Below are 17,529 nucleotides of genomic sequence, written 5' to 3'. Positions count from 1 at the left end.
CAGTATACAGAATAGGGAGAAAAAGAGCAAAAGAAATTATTAACATTATTAAAGAGTAGGAGTCCCCGATTTTTTGCAATGTATATTTTTTTGCGTTTGGAATCTTCCATTTATTTTTGACAATCCAAAATAATATTTAAACACTTTTGTTTATACTCGCATTCCCTTCGATAACTTGGCAATTTTCTAGGCTGACCAACCCAAATAAATTTTGAACTGATGTTTTAATCTGTACTGGTATATTAAATTACGGACTAACTTCCCTGTGCAGAGTAGGAGATATTAAATAAATATTTTTGTTATATATAGAATTAATTATGGTATATTATTTTTAGGAATTTCTATGTAGATATTTTGTGGCTCGGTTGGCCAGCCTGGCAGATGTAAACAAGGCGATGACATCGAGGGGCTGGGCTGGCTTCACGGACGACGATATTAAGAATTTGCAGAAAGAAAATGGCAGTAGAGGAGGGAAAGGTAGGAGGGAAGAACTAGGTATGAAGCCACTATAGTTCAGTGGGAATATAGCTCAGGACAAAGGCTCGTTTTTATAAAATTTCACGTCCCGTCTTTCAAGGTTACAGGAGTGGTTATTTCTCGTGGAACTTGCGTCATTTTTTTTTTTTTTTTTTCGTTTCAGTACGTCCTCGACTTGGTCATAAATCCATGTTTTTTCCTTCGCTTTCTTCTGTGATTTGTTCGATTTTAGTATAATCTAATTGAGTTTTTGGTCATTCTTTACCAAACGGGTTCGGTTATTCCACGTATTATAACAAACTCTCTCAGGGTCAGTATTTTTGGCCCATATACAACACAGAGTTAGCTTTTGAATTGTGCCAGCCAGAAGTGATGGCAAAATAACATAGGGTAAATATTTTCGTATACCATTCCTATTTTTTTTGTTTTTTTTTTTCTTTCATTTGAGAGGTTTTTTTTTTAGTTCATTTGAGTGTTTTTAGGAATCACTTATTGTGCAAATGAATAATAACCTTAATATGACTAAACCTGACTAAACCTAACCCAGCTTAACTGTACCTAATAATTTAATTTAACCTAACCTAATCCAACCCAGCCTAACCCAATCTAACCCAGCCTAACCCAGTCTAACCCAGCCTGACCTAACCTAACCCAACCCATCCTAACCTAACCCAACCCAACCCAACCTAACCTAACCCAACCTAACCTAACCTAACCTAACCCAACCTAACCTAACCCATCCCAGCCTAACCTAACCTAACCTAACCTAACCTAACCCATCCCAGCCTAACCTAACCCAACCTAACCTAACCCATCCCAGCCTAACCTAACCTAACCCAACCCAGCATGCGGTTGGGAAGCTGGGCAATGAACTCCACCTTTTAGTATGTTGAGCAAGATTTGGTAATATTCATTTCCACACACACACACAGGCACGCACTTTATGACAGCACAAATCCACTAGGTATGCTAAGATTACCCACTAAAGACACGGCAGTAAAGGAAATGAATCCCTCCTAATCCCCGGCAGCTGTGGTACTGTAGGGGTAATAACAAGTGACCTGTGAGAGACTCAGTGCAATAGGAAATATGGAAAGCCTCTGCGTGTTTGGTAAAGAAGTAGTGATTTTTATTTTCATATTAAACCAGTACCTATAGTAAAACCAGAATATGAAGAGCTGTAGGGTGTGGCAGGTAAGAAAAGTGCATATACCAAACATTTAAACCTTCAACTTTATGTTGTCGAATGTTAAGATATTAACAGTACAGTAGTACCTTGAAATACTCTATATATAAAATATTAAAAATCTTCAGAGTAACAATTTATTTTCTTTATAAGAATATAAACAACGAATCTATACAACATGTGGCAACGCTGTTTAGACCACGCTGCCACGTTTCCGGTGACCCTCTTGTTGGGGTCAGTCACAACCACTCGCCTACCACCCTCCATGGACTGTTTACAGCTTGTATTTTTGTACAATAATAGCCGATAACAGCCATCATGGAACCAAAATGACTAAATGTAACAAAAGTACGGTAGCATATTTTTGTTGGAGTTATCCCATTCAAAATATTATAGAAAACGTTGGATACTGGGTGGTGTTGTTTTGGTAATGATGTGGCAGCGCTGTACTTAATCCCCCACTCCACACCAAAGCTCTTCATATTCTGGTTTGACTAATTATCATAATGATGTGTTTGATGTGGATGTGATAGGAAGCGTTATGAGGAACACACTGAGGTGGTTTGGCCATGTGGAGAGGATGGAGGGTGAAAGACTGATGAAGAGAGTGTATGTGAGTGAGGTGGAGGGGGGAAGAGGGAGGGGGAGGATGAGGATGAGATGGAGGGATGGGGTGGAGAGGTATATGAGAGAGGGGTGTGTGAGTTGGGAGCGGGGCAGTGAAATGGCGGGGGACAGGGCGACTTGGAGGCGATTTGTTTGTGGCCACCCCAAACGGGATTGAGGCGTCTGGCAATAGATAGATAGATGTGTTTTATAAAGTTTGAGTGTATGCCATGGGTTACTTTCCCCCAGAGTAATTTAGGTAATGGGTAATGGCAGTAGGCCTGGGTGTGTGGGTCCAGCAGGGAAGAACTGGTGTAAGTACGTAACGGCCACACATCTTATACACCTGCCATGGTGAGGTGCGTTTGAACTCCACTTGGATGATGGTGTTTTACGGTACCGTGTTATTCAACCTGTTTTTAATATACTTGTAACTTCCTTGTCACCCCAAACTCAGTCTGTCTACAGTATCTATCTATAGCCCGACGCCCTAATCCCGCAAAGGGTGGCCGCAGACAAAACGCCTCCAGGTCGCTCTGTCACCCACCATTTGACTACCCTCCCCCCAACTCACTCCCCCCTCCCTCACATACCTCTCAACTCCATCCCTCCATCTCATCCTTGACCTCCCCCTCCATCTCCCCTCCTTCCACCTCACTCACATATGCTCTCCATGTCAGTCTCTCACTCTCTATCCTCTCCACATGGCCAAACAACCACAGTGTGTTTCTCCTAACACTTCCAATCACATCCACATCCACACCACAACGCTCCTTCACTTCAACCTGTTGTTAAAAATTGGTAACTTCCTTGTCGCCCCAAACTCACAAGTGATCAATTGGGGTCTCCAGTCTTTATCACATCATTCTTCCACAGCGGGAGGGTGTGAGGTGCGCCCAGCCAGATTCCAGACAGCCAGAGTTGGGAACAGGGAGAGGCCTGGAGTGAAACACACCCTCAGGAGATGTCAAGCCTACGCCCCAGTACCTCAGCAGGCCAGACTGTCACAGCTCAAGGTATAGCACCCTTATTGTTCACTTATTGTACTCTATCGCATGGTGTAATGGAGAGGGGGCGTGAACTGGGAGCAGCGCAGTGAAATGGCAGGGGACAGGGCGCCATGGAGGCGATTTGGTTGTGGTCACCCTTTATGGGATTAAGGCATCTGGCAATAGATAGATAGATAGATAGCATAGTGTGTTACAGGATATTCTTTGCTAATAATCCAGTGTTGTTATACAGTTGGGACGGGTGTTTGAAAGCCAATCAGCTATGTCCAGTAACTTTTATCTTGGGTTCAGTGGCGATATATTTTCCACCAAGAGTCACCCTCCCAACAAGGTCTAAAAATAATATTCTGGCATCAAACCATATGTCTTCAGGGTCAAGGAATCTCAAAATGATATTCCGAATCTTGAAAAATGATATTTAACCACATTCCAAAATAGTGAACCAAAATGGCTGACATTCAGGGACTTTACTGGAAGGGTGGCTGGTGTTATGAACCACACAGCCAGGAAGACACTGTCACCATAACACCATATGTTACACATGGAACCAAATTACATCAGTTACATAATGGATGGTACAGTAGGGCAATATTTCATAAGATACACATGTTTTACCTCAATTTAATGTATACCACTGCAATAATATCACTTGTGGATCCAGGATTTCACTCCACAAAAAAAGTTTTGATTTATAAATATTATATGTTATATCTGTATTCCTTTCAGATGTAACTAAATACACTACTAATGATGATGATGATGATCATCATCATCATCAATACTGTAATAAGCTTTGATTGTCAGTCCTTATCTCCCTTCTCTGAAATCTCCATTCTAGGAGATTTCAATGTTCACCACCACCTTTGGCTCTCCTCTCCTTTCACTGATCCACCTGGTGAACAAGCCTACATCTTTTCTATCCTTAATGACCTACAGCAGCTTGTACAGCACCCTACCCGTATCCCTGACCGCCTTGGAGAGAGCTCCAACATACTTGACCTCTTCCTTACAACTAATCCTTCTGCTTACACTGTTAATCATTTCTCTCCGTTGAGCTCCTCCGATCATAACCTTATCACCTTAACCTGTCCTATCGCTCCGGTACTTCCTGTGGACCCTCCAGGGAAACGTCGTCTGTGGCATTTTGGAGCCGCAGACTGGAAGGCCCTCAGGCAGTACTTCTTTGATTTTCCCTGGAATGATTATTGCTTCCATGGCTGGGAGCCATCTGGGTGTGCCATATGCATTACGGAGGTTATTCTCTCGGTCATGGAAGCATACATTCCTTTCTTATATCCTCTGACTAGTGCACGAAAGCCTTGGTTTAATCACGCTTGTTCTAATGCTGTCCACAACAAGGAGAGGGCATACAAAAGGTACCGGAGCTAACCCACCCCTGAATCACATGTTTTATACATTTCTGCCCGGAATCGTGCTAAGTCTGTTCTTCGCTCTGCTAAAGATAATTTCATCCATACAAAATGCTCTCAACTCTCCAACTCGAATTCTTGCCACTCCTTCTGGCACCTTGCCAAAAACCTTTCTAACAACTTTACCTCATCATCCTTCCCTCCTCTTTTCTACTCTGATGGTTCTGTAGCTATTTCTTCTACTGATAAAGCAGATCTCTTCGCACAGACTTTCTCCTCCAATTCCACCTTAGACGATTCCGGTGCTGTTCCTCCATCACTTCCCCCCTCTGACTTCCTCATGGCTGACATTAAAATTTCTTCAGTTGATGTATTTTCTGCCATCACTGGCCTCAGTACTAACAAGGCATATGGGCCTGATGGGGTCCCTCCTGTTGTTCTGAAGAACTGTGCTTCTGTGCTTACACCCTGCCTAGGTAAACTCTTTCTCCTTTGTCAACTTGTACCTTTCCTTCTTGCTGGAAGTTTGCTCTCATTCAGCCAGTCCCAAAGAAGGGTGACCACTCCCAACCCTCTGACTATCGTCCAATTGCTTTAACATCCTGTATTTCAAAAGTTTTCGAGTCAATTCTCGATAGAAAAATTTTAAGGCATCTTTCCTATCACAACCTTCTTTCCGATCGTCAGTATGGGTTCCGTCAGGGACGCTCCACTGGCGATCTTCTCACCTACCTTTCACACTCCAGGTCATCTTCCTTTCGGAACTTTGGCGAAAGCTTTGCCATTGCACTTGACATCTCAAAGGCTTTCAATCGAGTCTGGCATAAATCTTTAATTTCCAAACTGCCCTCCTACGGTTTCTATCCTTCTATCTGTGCCTTCATCGCTAGCTTCCTTTCTGGTCGTTCTATAGCCGCTGTTGTAGACGGCCATCGTTCTTCTCCTAGATCTATCAACAGTGGTGTTCCTCAGGGCTCTGTCCTATCACCAACTCTCTTCCTTTTATTCATCAATGATCTTCTAAGCTGTACATCTAACCCTATCCACTCATACGCTGATGACTCCACCCTTCACCTTTCCATTCGGTTCCCGCAGCATCCATCTCAGCAGGTACTTCAACAAACAAGGGATGAGGCTATGGCACACCTAATGTCTGACTTGGCTCGTATCTCTGACTGGGATAAAAATAATCTGGTTGTTTTTAATGCATCAAAGACTCAGTTCTTACACCTATCAATCTGACAAAATCTTCCACAGGTATACCCACTAATGTTTAATAATATTCAGCTTAATCCTGCATCATCCTTGAACATGCTTGGGGTTTCATTTACTCGGGACTTATCTTGGAAAGATCATATTACATCTCTTGTAAAATCTGCTTCCAAGAGATTAGGTGTGCTAAGCCAACTCTGTTCCTTCTTTACCCCTGCACAATTGTTGACTCTATACAGGGGTTTTATCTGCCCCTGCATGGAGTATAACTCTCATGTATGGGGAGGCTCCCCACATACAGCTCTTCTCAATAGGGTGGAGTCAAAGGCTTTTCTTCTCATTAACTCTCCTCCTCTTACTGGCTCCCTTCAACCTCTGTCTCTTCGCCGCACTGTTGCATCTTTATCTCTTTTCTGTCGCTACTTTAATGGTCACTGCTCCTCTGAACTGTCTGCTTGCATTCCTCCACCTCTACGACGGGCGCGTAGCACCCGTCTAGCAACAAACTCTCATCCCTTTTCTTCCAACTCTCTAATGCAAGAGTTAACCGTTACTCCCAGTCCTTCATGTTGGCAACAGGTCAGCTCTGGAACTGTCTCCCTCTGTCTGTATTTCCTGCTTCCTATGATCTCCAGTCTTTCAAACGCAGTGTGTCCAGGCATCTTGAAATGATCGGATCTTGAATTTGGCTCTCTCGTGTATTATGGTTTTCTCTTGCAAGGAACAATACGTGCAGGCTTGCAGCCTTTGGTTCCTTCCTCCTGACTTTAAAAAAAAAAAAAAAAAAAAAAAAAAAAAAAACCACATACTCTTCTTCCCTTGTTTACTGTTGAATTGTCATCAAAATTATCCGTTGATGGTGAGTAAATAAAATAATATGACAGTACATTAACATTAATGTGATTTGTGTGACAGGTCCAACAATGACGAGAAAAAGCAAAACAGGAAAGACTGTTGTAAGCTGAAATAAAGCCACTGTCGTCAGCGTCTGATGTCTTAGTTACTCAGCATCAGACTCGCTCCCTGAGTCAGTGTCACAGGTGGTGGCATGTGTGATAGGATTTACACACATAAGTAGTTGTTCGGATGCATCCAATGAGACTAATCCATTGCAGTTATGTGTGTCAGGACATGGCTATTCATTGTCAAGACACCCACACCTTACAGCACAACATCCTGGAGGGCACTCACATACAAGCTCATTAAAAAGTTCTGGTTTTCTGGTGCCTGGCTCATCATCTTTGGTACAAGTGATAACCCATCTGGTGTCTTTTCATATCCAAAGCCCGTTGCATCAAGAGGCTCCTGCATAGCCACAACTGCCTCTTGCCATATTTGATGTTGGTAGATACATCTTTTCAAATGAAGAATGAAGCTGTCGTCTGTTGGAGGAAGTGTTTTTGGTGATACATGTTTCATGTCTTTTCACACCTGAGCTCATTTAAAGCATTACGCTCTGCCTTGCCATTAAGGTATCCAACAACTATCGTGGCTGCAGCTTTGTCAGGTTTACATGGGCTCATACTTGTCCCCCAGTTTAGCTAAGTCTTGCAGCTTCTCACATTTTTCCATCATCACACGGAAAGCTGCCGTCTTTCCATGGCCCCAGAATGAACTCACGGTGTCACAACCAGTAAGACGGGACACTGGTAGTAGAGTAAGTTTCTGTTTGCTCTGTAGCTTGTGTATTTGGTGGCTGGGGATGTACTGACAAAGATCAGCATGCTTCCCTTCTCTTCCTGTGTAGTAGAAATATATTTCAGTAGCTCTGATGGCATTACTGTGATGCAGCAGCAATACCAGAACATCTGTATCTGGGCTGCTTACGATGATATGATAAGCTCCATTCTCTGCAGCAAACCTTGCATGCAGACAGATTTGAGTGTCACCTTCCTTGTGGTTTGAATTTAAGGCTTCCATTTCCACATTTCCCTGCTTTGTGATTTTCATTGCCTTATCCCCCTGTCCACCACTAACAGAAAGAGTTTGTTGCCCACTCAACAACAGGCCAGCATTTTGCATCATATACTTGGTATAGTAATTTGCTAAACTTGCTTGGTTCTTTCCTGTGCCCAAGAATTGCTTCCAGTTGAGGGCAATGGTAACCTCAGATGGAATGTGGTTCACTAAGCTGCCTTGGCAGTCCCCTCGTTTTTGTCTAGTTTGTTCCTTGACGCTTGTTTCAGTGTATTTGTCAAGCGTGATATGGATCTGAATTTTACCTGGACTTAATATGGCCCTGACTGTTTTCAGAATATAGCCCATAATACATGAGGCCATCACTTGGACTGTCATCTTTGTAGCTGATGAGGAAGATGGAACCAGCATCTGAATAACAACATGTCCATCGTATATGACTGCATCACATGACTGTATCTTGCATATCTTTTCCCCTGGAATCAGTTCCTCAACCTTGTGCATGAAATCTGATTTCACACAGGAGACCAGGAGACCTTCTTTTGTGAAGAGCCTAGGCGGCACTGGAGCATTCTCGAATGAAAGGACTCTCTTGAGGGGAACTTTATTTTTGGCATTGACAGCCGGGAGTCTGAAGTACTTTACTTCAGCATCAGTTGAGATGTTTCTGTTGTTCACTCTGAGATTCTTCTTCACTTCAGTCATTGTTTTCAAGTGTGATCTTGGCAGAATATCAGAGAAACTCTTCTTTCTACTGCCGCTTGAGCCAACAAGTCTTTCAGCAACAGATCTTTCTAACAAACCAGAACCAGTAGCCATTGCATTTAACACTGAGTGCTGGACCTCTGGTGTTGCAGCTGCACCTGTGGCAAAGATAACAAGTTGAGTTGGTGGATTATACTGTATGCATCAAATGGATCTGCTGTATGTAGGGTCCTTCAAACATCTTAGTAATTTTCTTCACATCACGGTCCCAATGTGTAGCAGCTTCTGCACCAAGGTGGTAAGACCATTTCTCTTTGTTGTTTTCAGAAACATGCTCTTGAACTTGCTCAGAGTACTGTGCAGCTACTGGCCTGCTCAAAAACCATCTAACAAGTGCAGGTCCTTGCAGAATGAGTCCAATTATTCCTCCTGCCTGTTTTAGTGCCTTGTTCTCTGTAGCCTCAGTTGTGTACTCCATCCACACACAGTTGAACTTTCCCCCTGAGAGCTTACTAGCAAAGTATCCATTTTTGAAGGCATCAGGCACATCAGGGTGTAGTGGCAGCATTTGCAACACAACAACAGGCATGTGTTTAGCATAATTTGAGCCGTCAGTCACAAACAGCAGAGGCAACAGGTGTGCCACTGCCAGCTGTTGCACATCCCATTCACCATGTCTTCTTGCTGGGATGTAGATTTTCAAAGGGCACAGGATCTTGGTGGGAAAATCACCCCAGAACTGAAATGTTGGCAATGTCTGTCTGCCATGTTGTTAAAGATGCTAAGTGCTGGTATGATCTCTCTTCCAGTTTCTTCAGTGAGGGTCACAAGCCCTTTGTGATTGGGTATTTTTTCTGTGGACAAAAATTCATCAAGCTGCTGTGATAGCCCATTCCAGAGCTGTGTGGAAAAGGTCCTATGGAGGAATATCACGTTCTTCTTGTCTTTTGTGTAGTGTGCCAGATCTTGCTGTGTTATAGATCATTTCAGTACTCTCCATTTTCCTGAAGTCATCGCTATCTTTTAGTACTTGAATCTCGTTGGATGATGCAGGGGGTTGGAACTTTGGTTCAGGTCTCAATGATGGTTTACGGTAAGGTGGATGATTGGAAAGGGCACCTGCATGGGTGGCATCCAGGTTCAGGCTTCATCCTAATGCTTTTGGAATCTGTTGACAGAGTTGGTTTGACTCTGTCTGTCTTTGGATGAAAATACTTGTCATTGCATATGTTGTCTGCATACCATCAGCTGTTCTTTCATTATGGTCCCAGTTATCTGCTGCTGCAACTGTAATATTCCCTCCAACAGGTGTTGTTTCCTTTGCTGCATTAACCTGCTCAACTGCTGATGTCAAGAACTGATGAAGTTGTGTACAATATACAGTACTGTATCCCACTGAATGCATAACATCAACAAGCTCCACATTCACGATGGGAGTATACTGCTCAACTGAGATGCTTAGGGGAATCAGTTGCTGTGGACTGTGCAGTTATATCTGAAGCTGTATTGAGGCAGGGAAGGATTGGCTCAGTGCCTGACACATCAGTTGCTTTGTCATACAGTGTCTTGTTTGTGAGCCAACAAATCATTTTGTATTATAGTGGATCAGTCCAGGTTTTCATTTCTTCAGTAGATGCTTCTCCAGCAGAGTGGTGCTTGGCATGCAAGGCTTTCATCCTGACCAGCGTTAGCAGCCGTCACTTGCAGCAGCAACAACAACAACTACTACTACTACTACTACTACTACTCCTCCTGCTGCACTTACACTCATTTCTATTTTCTATATCTCTAATATCTATATCTAGGAGCCATCACTTACTATTCTCCTTCACTTCTGTTATCTATATCTATCTCTTCTATTATCTATATCTATCTCTATTCTGTTATCTATATCTATCTATTCTGTTATCTATATCTATCTCTATTCTGTTATCTATATCTATTCTATTATCTATATCTGTCTATATTTTCTATATGTATCTGTTATCTATATCTATCTATTATCTATATCTATCTGTTATCTATATCTATCTATTATCTATCTGTAGGAGTCACTTACCGTTCTGCCTCGCACCCCAGGAGCCTGCCAGTCCCAGCCACCCACAGTCTTCCAGTCAACAGTCTTCCGAGTCGGCCGAGAGCTCGTCCACCGAATCACAGTCGCCCATACCCCCATCCCCTTGCAAATCCCCTACAGGTTAGCTGGGGGTGAGAGACTGACCAGGAGAGTGTATGTGAGTGGAGTGGAGGGGGGAGAGGGAGGCTGAGCATGAGATGGAGGGATGGAGAGGTGTATGAGAGAGGGGGATGTGAGCTGGGAGAGGAAGGGGGAGGCTGAGGATGAGATGGAGGGATGGAGTGGAGAGGTATAATAGAGAGGGGGATGTGAGCTGGGAGCAGGGCAGTGAAATGGCGGGGGACAGGGCGACATGGAGGTGATTTGTTTGTGGCCACCCCTTACGGGATTAAGGCGTCTGGCAATAGATAGATAGATAGTTACAGGCTAAACTTGCTAGAAAGGTAGATTGAGATGCTTTGGGTACGTTGAGGGGATGGAGAACGATGACTGTGTGTGTGGAGGGTGAGGGGTGTGAACGCTGAGGGTTGGGGTGTGTGAGAGGCAGGATGAAGAGACCCGGGATGAGGTCATACAGTGTGACCTCAGGGGTAAGGGACAGAATAGAGAGGCTGCTAGAGATTGAGCAGTGTGAAGAGCTCCAGGATGAGGTTGTACAGTGTGACCTTAGGGAGAAGGGATTGAATAGAGAGGCTGCTAGAGATTGAGCAGTGTGGGGAGCTCCATCAGATGACCAAAATTGACATATATAAGAGTGCTGAGGCCATTATAAATGAATGAATGAATAAGCAGAATGTTTATGAAGTCTTGTGGAGAGAATGGAGAGAGAGAGACTGACGAGGAGAGTGTATGTGAATGAGGTGGAGGGGGAGAGAGGGAGGGGGAGGCCAAGAATGAGATGGAGGGATGGAGTGGAGAGGTATATGAGGAAGGGGGGGTGTGAGCTGGGAGCAGGACAGTGAAATGGCGAGGGTTAGGACGATGTGGAGGCGATTTGTTTGTGGCCACCCCGTATGGGATTAAGGCGTCTAGCAATAGATAGATAGATAGACTTTATAAATGAATGAACAAATAAGTAGTGTTTATTCACCACCCGAGAGCAGCACTACATTGAGTGAGTGGATGGTGAGTGCCCCCAATTCACCACTTTGAAATTCACAGGCAGCCACGCCAAGAATGTAAAACTGCGGCTCAAGGACAACAACTCGTACGAAGTGATTCCGACCAACGACGGCAGGGAGGAGACGGAGGTGGAGGGTGAGGGGAGCAAGAGGGGAGAGGAGGAGGGGGAGACCCAGAAGGAAGGGGGAGAGGAGCTGACGTTGGATAAGTTACAGGAGCGGCAGAAGCAGATTGAGGAACAGAATAAGAGACGGAGGCAGCTGCTGGTACAGGCCATTGCTGACAGGTGGGTACACAGGGAAGCCTTGATGTTGGAAATTAATAGGAGTAGACAGTAAATTTTTTCTTTCTTTTTTTTTAATGCAGGGAAGAAGGAACCAAAGGCCAGGAGCCCGCAAACCATTCCTTCCAAGAAAAAAGACATCAACAGTGGAAAAGAGAGCCAAATTCAAGATCCATTCATTTATATCATGTGTGTGTGGTGGGTTTATAGTGTGTATTGATACTGTGTAGGGAAATACAGTGTTAAGTATTCTCAGTCATTGGTTAACACTACAGCAGGAAAAACAACAAATATTATTCTGTATTTACCTTTTGTTTGGTGAGGCAACTGCATCACCAGCAGAATGCAGGAGGATGTGGGGCGTTGGACCCCCTCAGGTACAGCAATTACCCATGGAAATAGACTGTGTAGGAGCACCCACCATGGGGCTTAAAGTGACCCCCTCCAGTAAGATATGTTCATTATTGTTTTGATGGATGTATGTAATTTGCATACAGTGTTTATTGTGCATCATGTTGGTGACACAGCACAGGGACAGGAAGGGGTACATGGGGGATGTGCTTTTGGTACAAGGAATATAGAAGGGGATGGGATACTTGAATATGAGCAGGCAATAACCATGTTTGTGTGCAACGTACATTTTAGGAAAAGAGAGAGTAGCTTGATTACATATGAGTGTGGGGGAAATAGCAGCCAGGTAGACTAGAGCAGCATGGAGAGGCATGATTAGGTGACCAGTGTTGGTGCCTGCAAGCATTTATATTTGTTTCATTTCATTTATAAATGCTCCCACATGCTTGCATGCATCAGCCTTGATCACCCAATATTAGTTGTCCATGGTGTTTGATCTCTAGCAGCCTCTTGGTTCAGTCCCTTATCCCTTAAGTCACACTGCATGACCTCGTCCCAGGTCTTTTGGTACGCCCCTCTCAACTGTGCCCACAACATGTGCACCTCCCACCCTCCACACCTCCCACCCTCCACACCTCTCACCCTCCACACCTCTCACCCTCCACACCTCTCACCCTCCACACCTCCCACCCTCCACACCTCCCACCCTCCACACCTCTCACCCTCCACACCTCCCACCCTCCACACCTCCCACCCTCCACACCTCCCACCCTCCACACCTCTCACCCTCCACACCTCCCACCCTCCACACCTCCCACCCTCCACACCTCCCACCTTTAACTCCTCCCACCCTCCACACCTCCCACCCTCCACACCTCCCACCCTCCACACCTCCCACCCTCCACACCTCTCACCCTCCACACCTCTCACCCTCCACACCTCCCACCCTGCACACCTCTCACCCTCCACACCTCTCACCCTCCACACCTCCCACCCTGCACACCTCTCACCCTCCACACCTCTCACCCTGCACACCTCCCACCCTGCACACCTCTCACCCTCCACACCTCCCACCCTCCACACCTCTCACCCTCCACACCTCCCACCCTCCACACCTCCCACCCTCCACACCTCCCACCCTCCACACCTCTCACCCTCCACACCTCCTACCCTCCACACCTCCTACCCTCCACACCTCTCACCCTCCACACCTCCTACCCTCCACACCTCCTACCCTCCACACCTCTCACCCTCCACACCTCTCACCCTCCACACCTCCCACCCTCCACACCAAGTTGTCGTCCCTTATACATGAACGCATGAACAGTTGTACATAATCCGGCTAACCAGCACACGGCGGTCATTGCAGGAGCCGCCAAACAGAGTCCGAAGCAGCGAAGCTCAAGCACATACAGTCCGAACTCGGCAAACTGGACTCCCTGCTGTCCGCCGATGTGTCCATTCTGCGAGACCAGATTGAGGCGGCCAGTCAGGAGTTCAACGAGGCCCAGTGAGTTATCTCTCTCTCTCTCTCTGTCTCTCTCGCACAGGAAGAGAGGTTTTAATATCAAGAAATTATCCAGTTCTCTCTCTCTCTCTCTCACACAGGAAGACAGGTTTTAATATTAAGAAATTATCCATTCTCTCTCTCTCTCTCTCTCTCTCTCTTGTTCCATACCTTTTCTCACCTCTCTCCTTCACCTCACCCATATAAACTCTCCTTGTCAGTCTCTCATTCTCTCATATGTCTCATCCTTAGTCTCCCCGTCTCCCCTTCCACCTCTTTCACATACACTCTTCTAGTTAGTCTCTCATTCTTTCATATACGAGATTTGAAAGCAGGGCAGAAACTGATTGTTGTACGACGTGTGGATGGTAGGAGGCAATGCACACACCCTTTGTTTGTTAGTGTGTCAAGTGGCAGTGTGTGGGGTTGATGCGTTTGCTGCGTGTGTGTGTTATTTTATCGTTGTGTTTGGGTTAGTTTGGCTGGAGAGGATGGGGAGTGAGAGACTGATGAGGAGAGTGTATGTGAGTGAGGTGGAGGGGGGAAGAGGGAGGGGGAGGCCAAGGATGAGATGGAGGGATGGAGTGGAGAGGTATATGAGAGAGGGGGGTGTGAGCTGGGAGCAGGGCAGTGAAATGACGTGGGACAGGGCGACATGGAGGTGATTTGTTTGTGGCCACCCCTTGCGGGATTAAGGCGTCTGGCAATAGATAGATAGATAGATAGTTTCCCCCTCCCCCTGTCCTCCTCCACTCTCCAAGTCAGTCTCTCATTCTCCTCACTTTATAGGTAACGAAAAGACTGACCCCTTCATAACTTTATTGAGGCAGAGTTACACCTGTTCAACCACCCTTCTATCTATCTATTTATCTATCTATCTATTTATCTATCTATCCTTCTCCATTTGTCTGTCCTCCCTCCAACTCACATCTCCCTCTTCCATATATCTTCTCTCCATCCCTCCATCTTATCCTTGGCCTCCTCCTCCTCCTCCTTACTCACATACACTCTCTTAGTCCTTCTCTCCACTCCATCCCTCCACCTCCCTCTCACATATACCTCTCCACTCCATCCCTCCACCTCCCTCTCACATATACCTCTTCGCTCCATCCCTCCACCTCCCTCTCACATATACCTCTCCACTCCATCCCTCCACCTCCCTCTCACATATATCTCTCCACTCCATCCCTCCACCTCCCTCTCACATATACCTCTCCACTCCATCCCTCCACCTCCCTCTCACATATACCTCTTCGCTCCATCGCTCCACCTCCCTCTCACATATACCTCTCCACTTCATCCCTCCACCTCCCTCTCACATATACCTCTCTACTCCATCCCTCCACCTCCCTCTCACATATACCTCTCCACTCCATCCCTCCACCTCCCTCTCACATATACCTCTCCACTCCATCCCTCCACCTCCCTCTCACATATACCTCACTACTCCATCCCTGCACCTCCCTCTCACATATACCTCTCTACTCCATCCCTCCACCTCCCTCTCACATATACCTCTCCACTTCATCCCTGCACCTCATCCTTAGCCTCCACCTCCCCCTGTCACCATCCACTCACCTAGTTAGTCTCTCATCCTCCCCGCTGTACAGGAAGCGCTATGACCGTGCGGAGCGAGAGTTCATCGAGGCTAAGCTACAACTGTTCAGCCGTCTGGAGCGGAAGGAGTTGTTGACGGAGCATCTGTGTCGGATCATTGAGGCCAATGAGCGTCGGAAAGCCTGCAAACTGTCCCAGCTGATGGCCAGGCTGGAGCTGGTGGACGCAGGCGGTGGAGACCAGCTGGATGTGGCAGACGGTACCCCACAGCAGGTACTGTAGTGGTAGGCCCAGTAGTAGTAATGGTAGTAGTAGTAGTAGTGATAATAATAACAATAATAATAGTAGTAGTAGTAATAGTAGTAGTTGCAGTAGTGGTAACTAATAATAATAGTAGTAGTAAGAGTAATAATAGTAGTAGTAGCAGCAGTAGTAGTAATAATAGTAGTAGCAACAGCAGTAGTATAGTAGTAGTAGTAGTAGTAGTAGTAATAATGTAGTAGTAGTAGTAGTAATGATAATAGTAGGTATCGGATACGTTTATGTGAAGTTACAGAACGTGGTGAATGTTTTTGGCATATCCGATACAGCCAGGATTCCGGGGCCTTGAATGATGAGTGAATGGAAGTGTGGCCCATTGGATTGGACAAATTTGGGCTGTCTGGACATTGCTACTCCTCACCCTGCCCTAGGGTGGGAAAGGAGGTCCGGATGATGATGATGATGATGATGATGGTGATGATAGTGATGGTGATGATGATGGTGTCAATGATGATGATTATGATGATGGTGTTGATGATGATGATGATGATGATGATGATGGTGATGATGATGGTGTTGGTGGTGGTGATGATAATGATGATGATGATGATGGTGTTGGTGGTGGTGGTGGTGATGATGATGATGATGATGATGATGATGATCATTATTATTATTATTATTATCATCTGTATTATTATTATTATTACTGTTGTTATTATTATTATTATTATTATTATTATCATCATCATCATCATCATCATCATCATTATTATTATTATTATTATTATTATTACTACAACTACTACTACTACTTCTCCCTTTCAGATTCTTCCCCAGCTGGCCAGCCTGGACGAGGTCACATACGCCGCCTGTACCACCATCAAGGATCCAAAAAAGTCATCCCTCGCACTACAGAAGGGCCTGGCCAAGCTGAACGGAGACATACCGGTCGAGGAGATACAGAAATTGGTCGAGGGAAGGCTGGAGGACGAGAGGCGGAGAGCGGGGAAGGACACAGAGAGCGAGGAAGCTGTGAAGGTCGGAGGATCGGAGAGGAATGCGGAGAAAGGGATGGCGGAAGGAAGTGTTGGTGGAGAGGGAAGCGGAAGATTGGAGTATGGAAAGGAGAATGAGGGTGCGGGATCGGACAAGGATAGCGCGGAAGTGGCGACTGTGAGGCCTGGAGAAAGTGCCATGAGAGAGAGAGAGGGAGAGGAGGAGAGTGGGAAGTGTGAAAGTGAGAGAGAAGAAAGAGAGAAGCTGAAAGAAAGTGCCAGTAGAGAGAGAGGCAGGGTAGAGTTAGATGAGGGTAGGAGCGAGAAAGTAGAAGGGAGAGAGAGAGGTAGGGGGGAAGCAGGGGAGGGGAGGGTAGGGGTGGGTGCAGGAGGGGTGGACGGTAGATTAAACGGGAAACTTGTTGGCGATGGACGGGCAGAAAGTTCAGAGACGGAAAGTGGGCGTGACGTGCCGGTGGTGGTGGGCGTGGCGGGGAGCGATGGAGAACGAGAGCGAGGTGAACACAGATAGCCGGAGGAACACTAGGGAGAACCGGTAAGGAGCAGGGAATGCATGAACAAAAATAACACTAAGAAGAACAGAAGAACAGTGTGTATGTAGATTTCACTGTACTCTGGCAATGTGGATGGGGTGGAGGGTGGCAGCTGGGTGGAGTAGCAGTAACAGTAGCAGAGGGAGAGGGAGGGGGAGGCTGAGGATGAGATGGAGGGGTGGAGTGGAGAGGTATATGAGAGAAGGGGGGTGTGAGTTGGGAGCAGGGCAGTGAAGTGGCGGGGGACAGGGCAACGTGGAGGTGATCTGTTTGTGACCACCCCCTACGGGATTGAGGCATCTGGCAATAGATAGATAGATAGCAGTAGTAGTAGCAGAA

At 45.9% G+C, this 17,529-nt stretch overlaps 1 protein-coding gene across 1 annotated transcript; it reads left to right on the top strand.

The window, feature by feature from the left end:
• The first annotated feature begins 388 nt into the window (after positions 1-388).
• Positions 389-17,196, top strand: LOC145408604 (uncharacterized). Its single transcript, XM_080279295.1, has 8 exons — positions 389-477; positions 3,146-3,285; positions 10,563-10,680; positions 11,722-11,968; positions 13,686-13,826; positions 15,434-15,653; positions 16,467-16,814; positions 17,077-17,196. The coding sequence occupies exons 1-8, from the start codon at positions 396-398 to the stop codon at positions 17,194-17,196; spliced, it is 1,416 nt and encodes a 471-aa protein (XP_080135421.1). The 5' UTR covers positions 389-395.
• The last annotated feature ends 333 nt before the right edge of the window (positions 17,197-17,529 follow it).

This window comes from Coenobita brevimanus, chromosome 8 (assembly GCF_032717465.1).
Source record: "Coenobita brevimanus isolate Jiangsu-jjx chromosome 8, ASM3271746v2, whole genome shotgun sequence".
In the NCBI taxonomy this organism is placed as follows: Eukaryota; Metazoa; Arthropoda; class Malacostraca; order Decapoda; family Coenobitidae; genus Coenobita; species Coenobita brevimanus.
This window is presented reverse-complemented; position numbering and strand designations above follow the sequence as displayed.

What these genes read in the sequence shown, in the direction of transcription:
- LOC145408604 (XM_080279295.1), top strand. Translation starts at nt 396, where the DNA reads ATGACATCGAGGGGCTGGGCTGGCTTCACGGACGACGATATTAAGAAT. An exon ending in CAGGAGTTCAACGAGGCCCA is followed by an intron (nt 13,827 to 15,433) that starts GTGAGTTATCTC and finishes CCCGCTGTACAG; the next exon opens with GAAGCGCTATGACCGTGCGG. An exon ending in CAGACGGTACCCCACAGCAG is followed by an intron (nt 15,654 to 16,466) that starts GTACTGTAGTGG and finishes TCTCCCTTTCAG; the next exon opens with ATTCTTCCCCAGCTGGCCAG.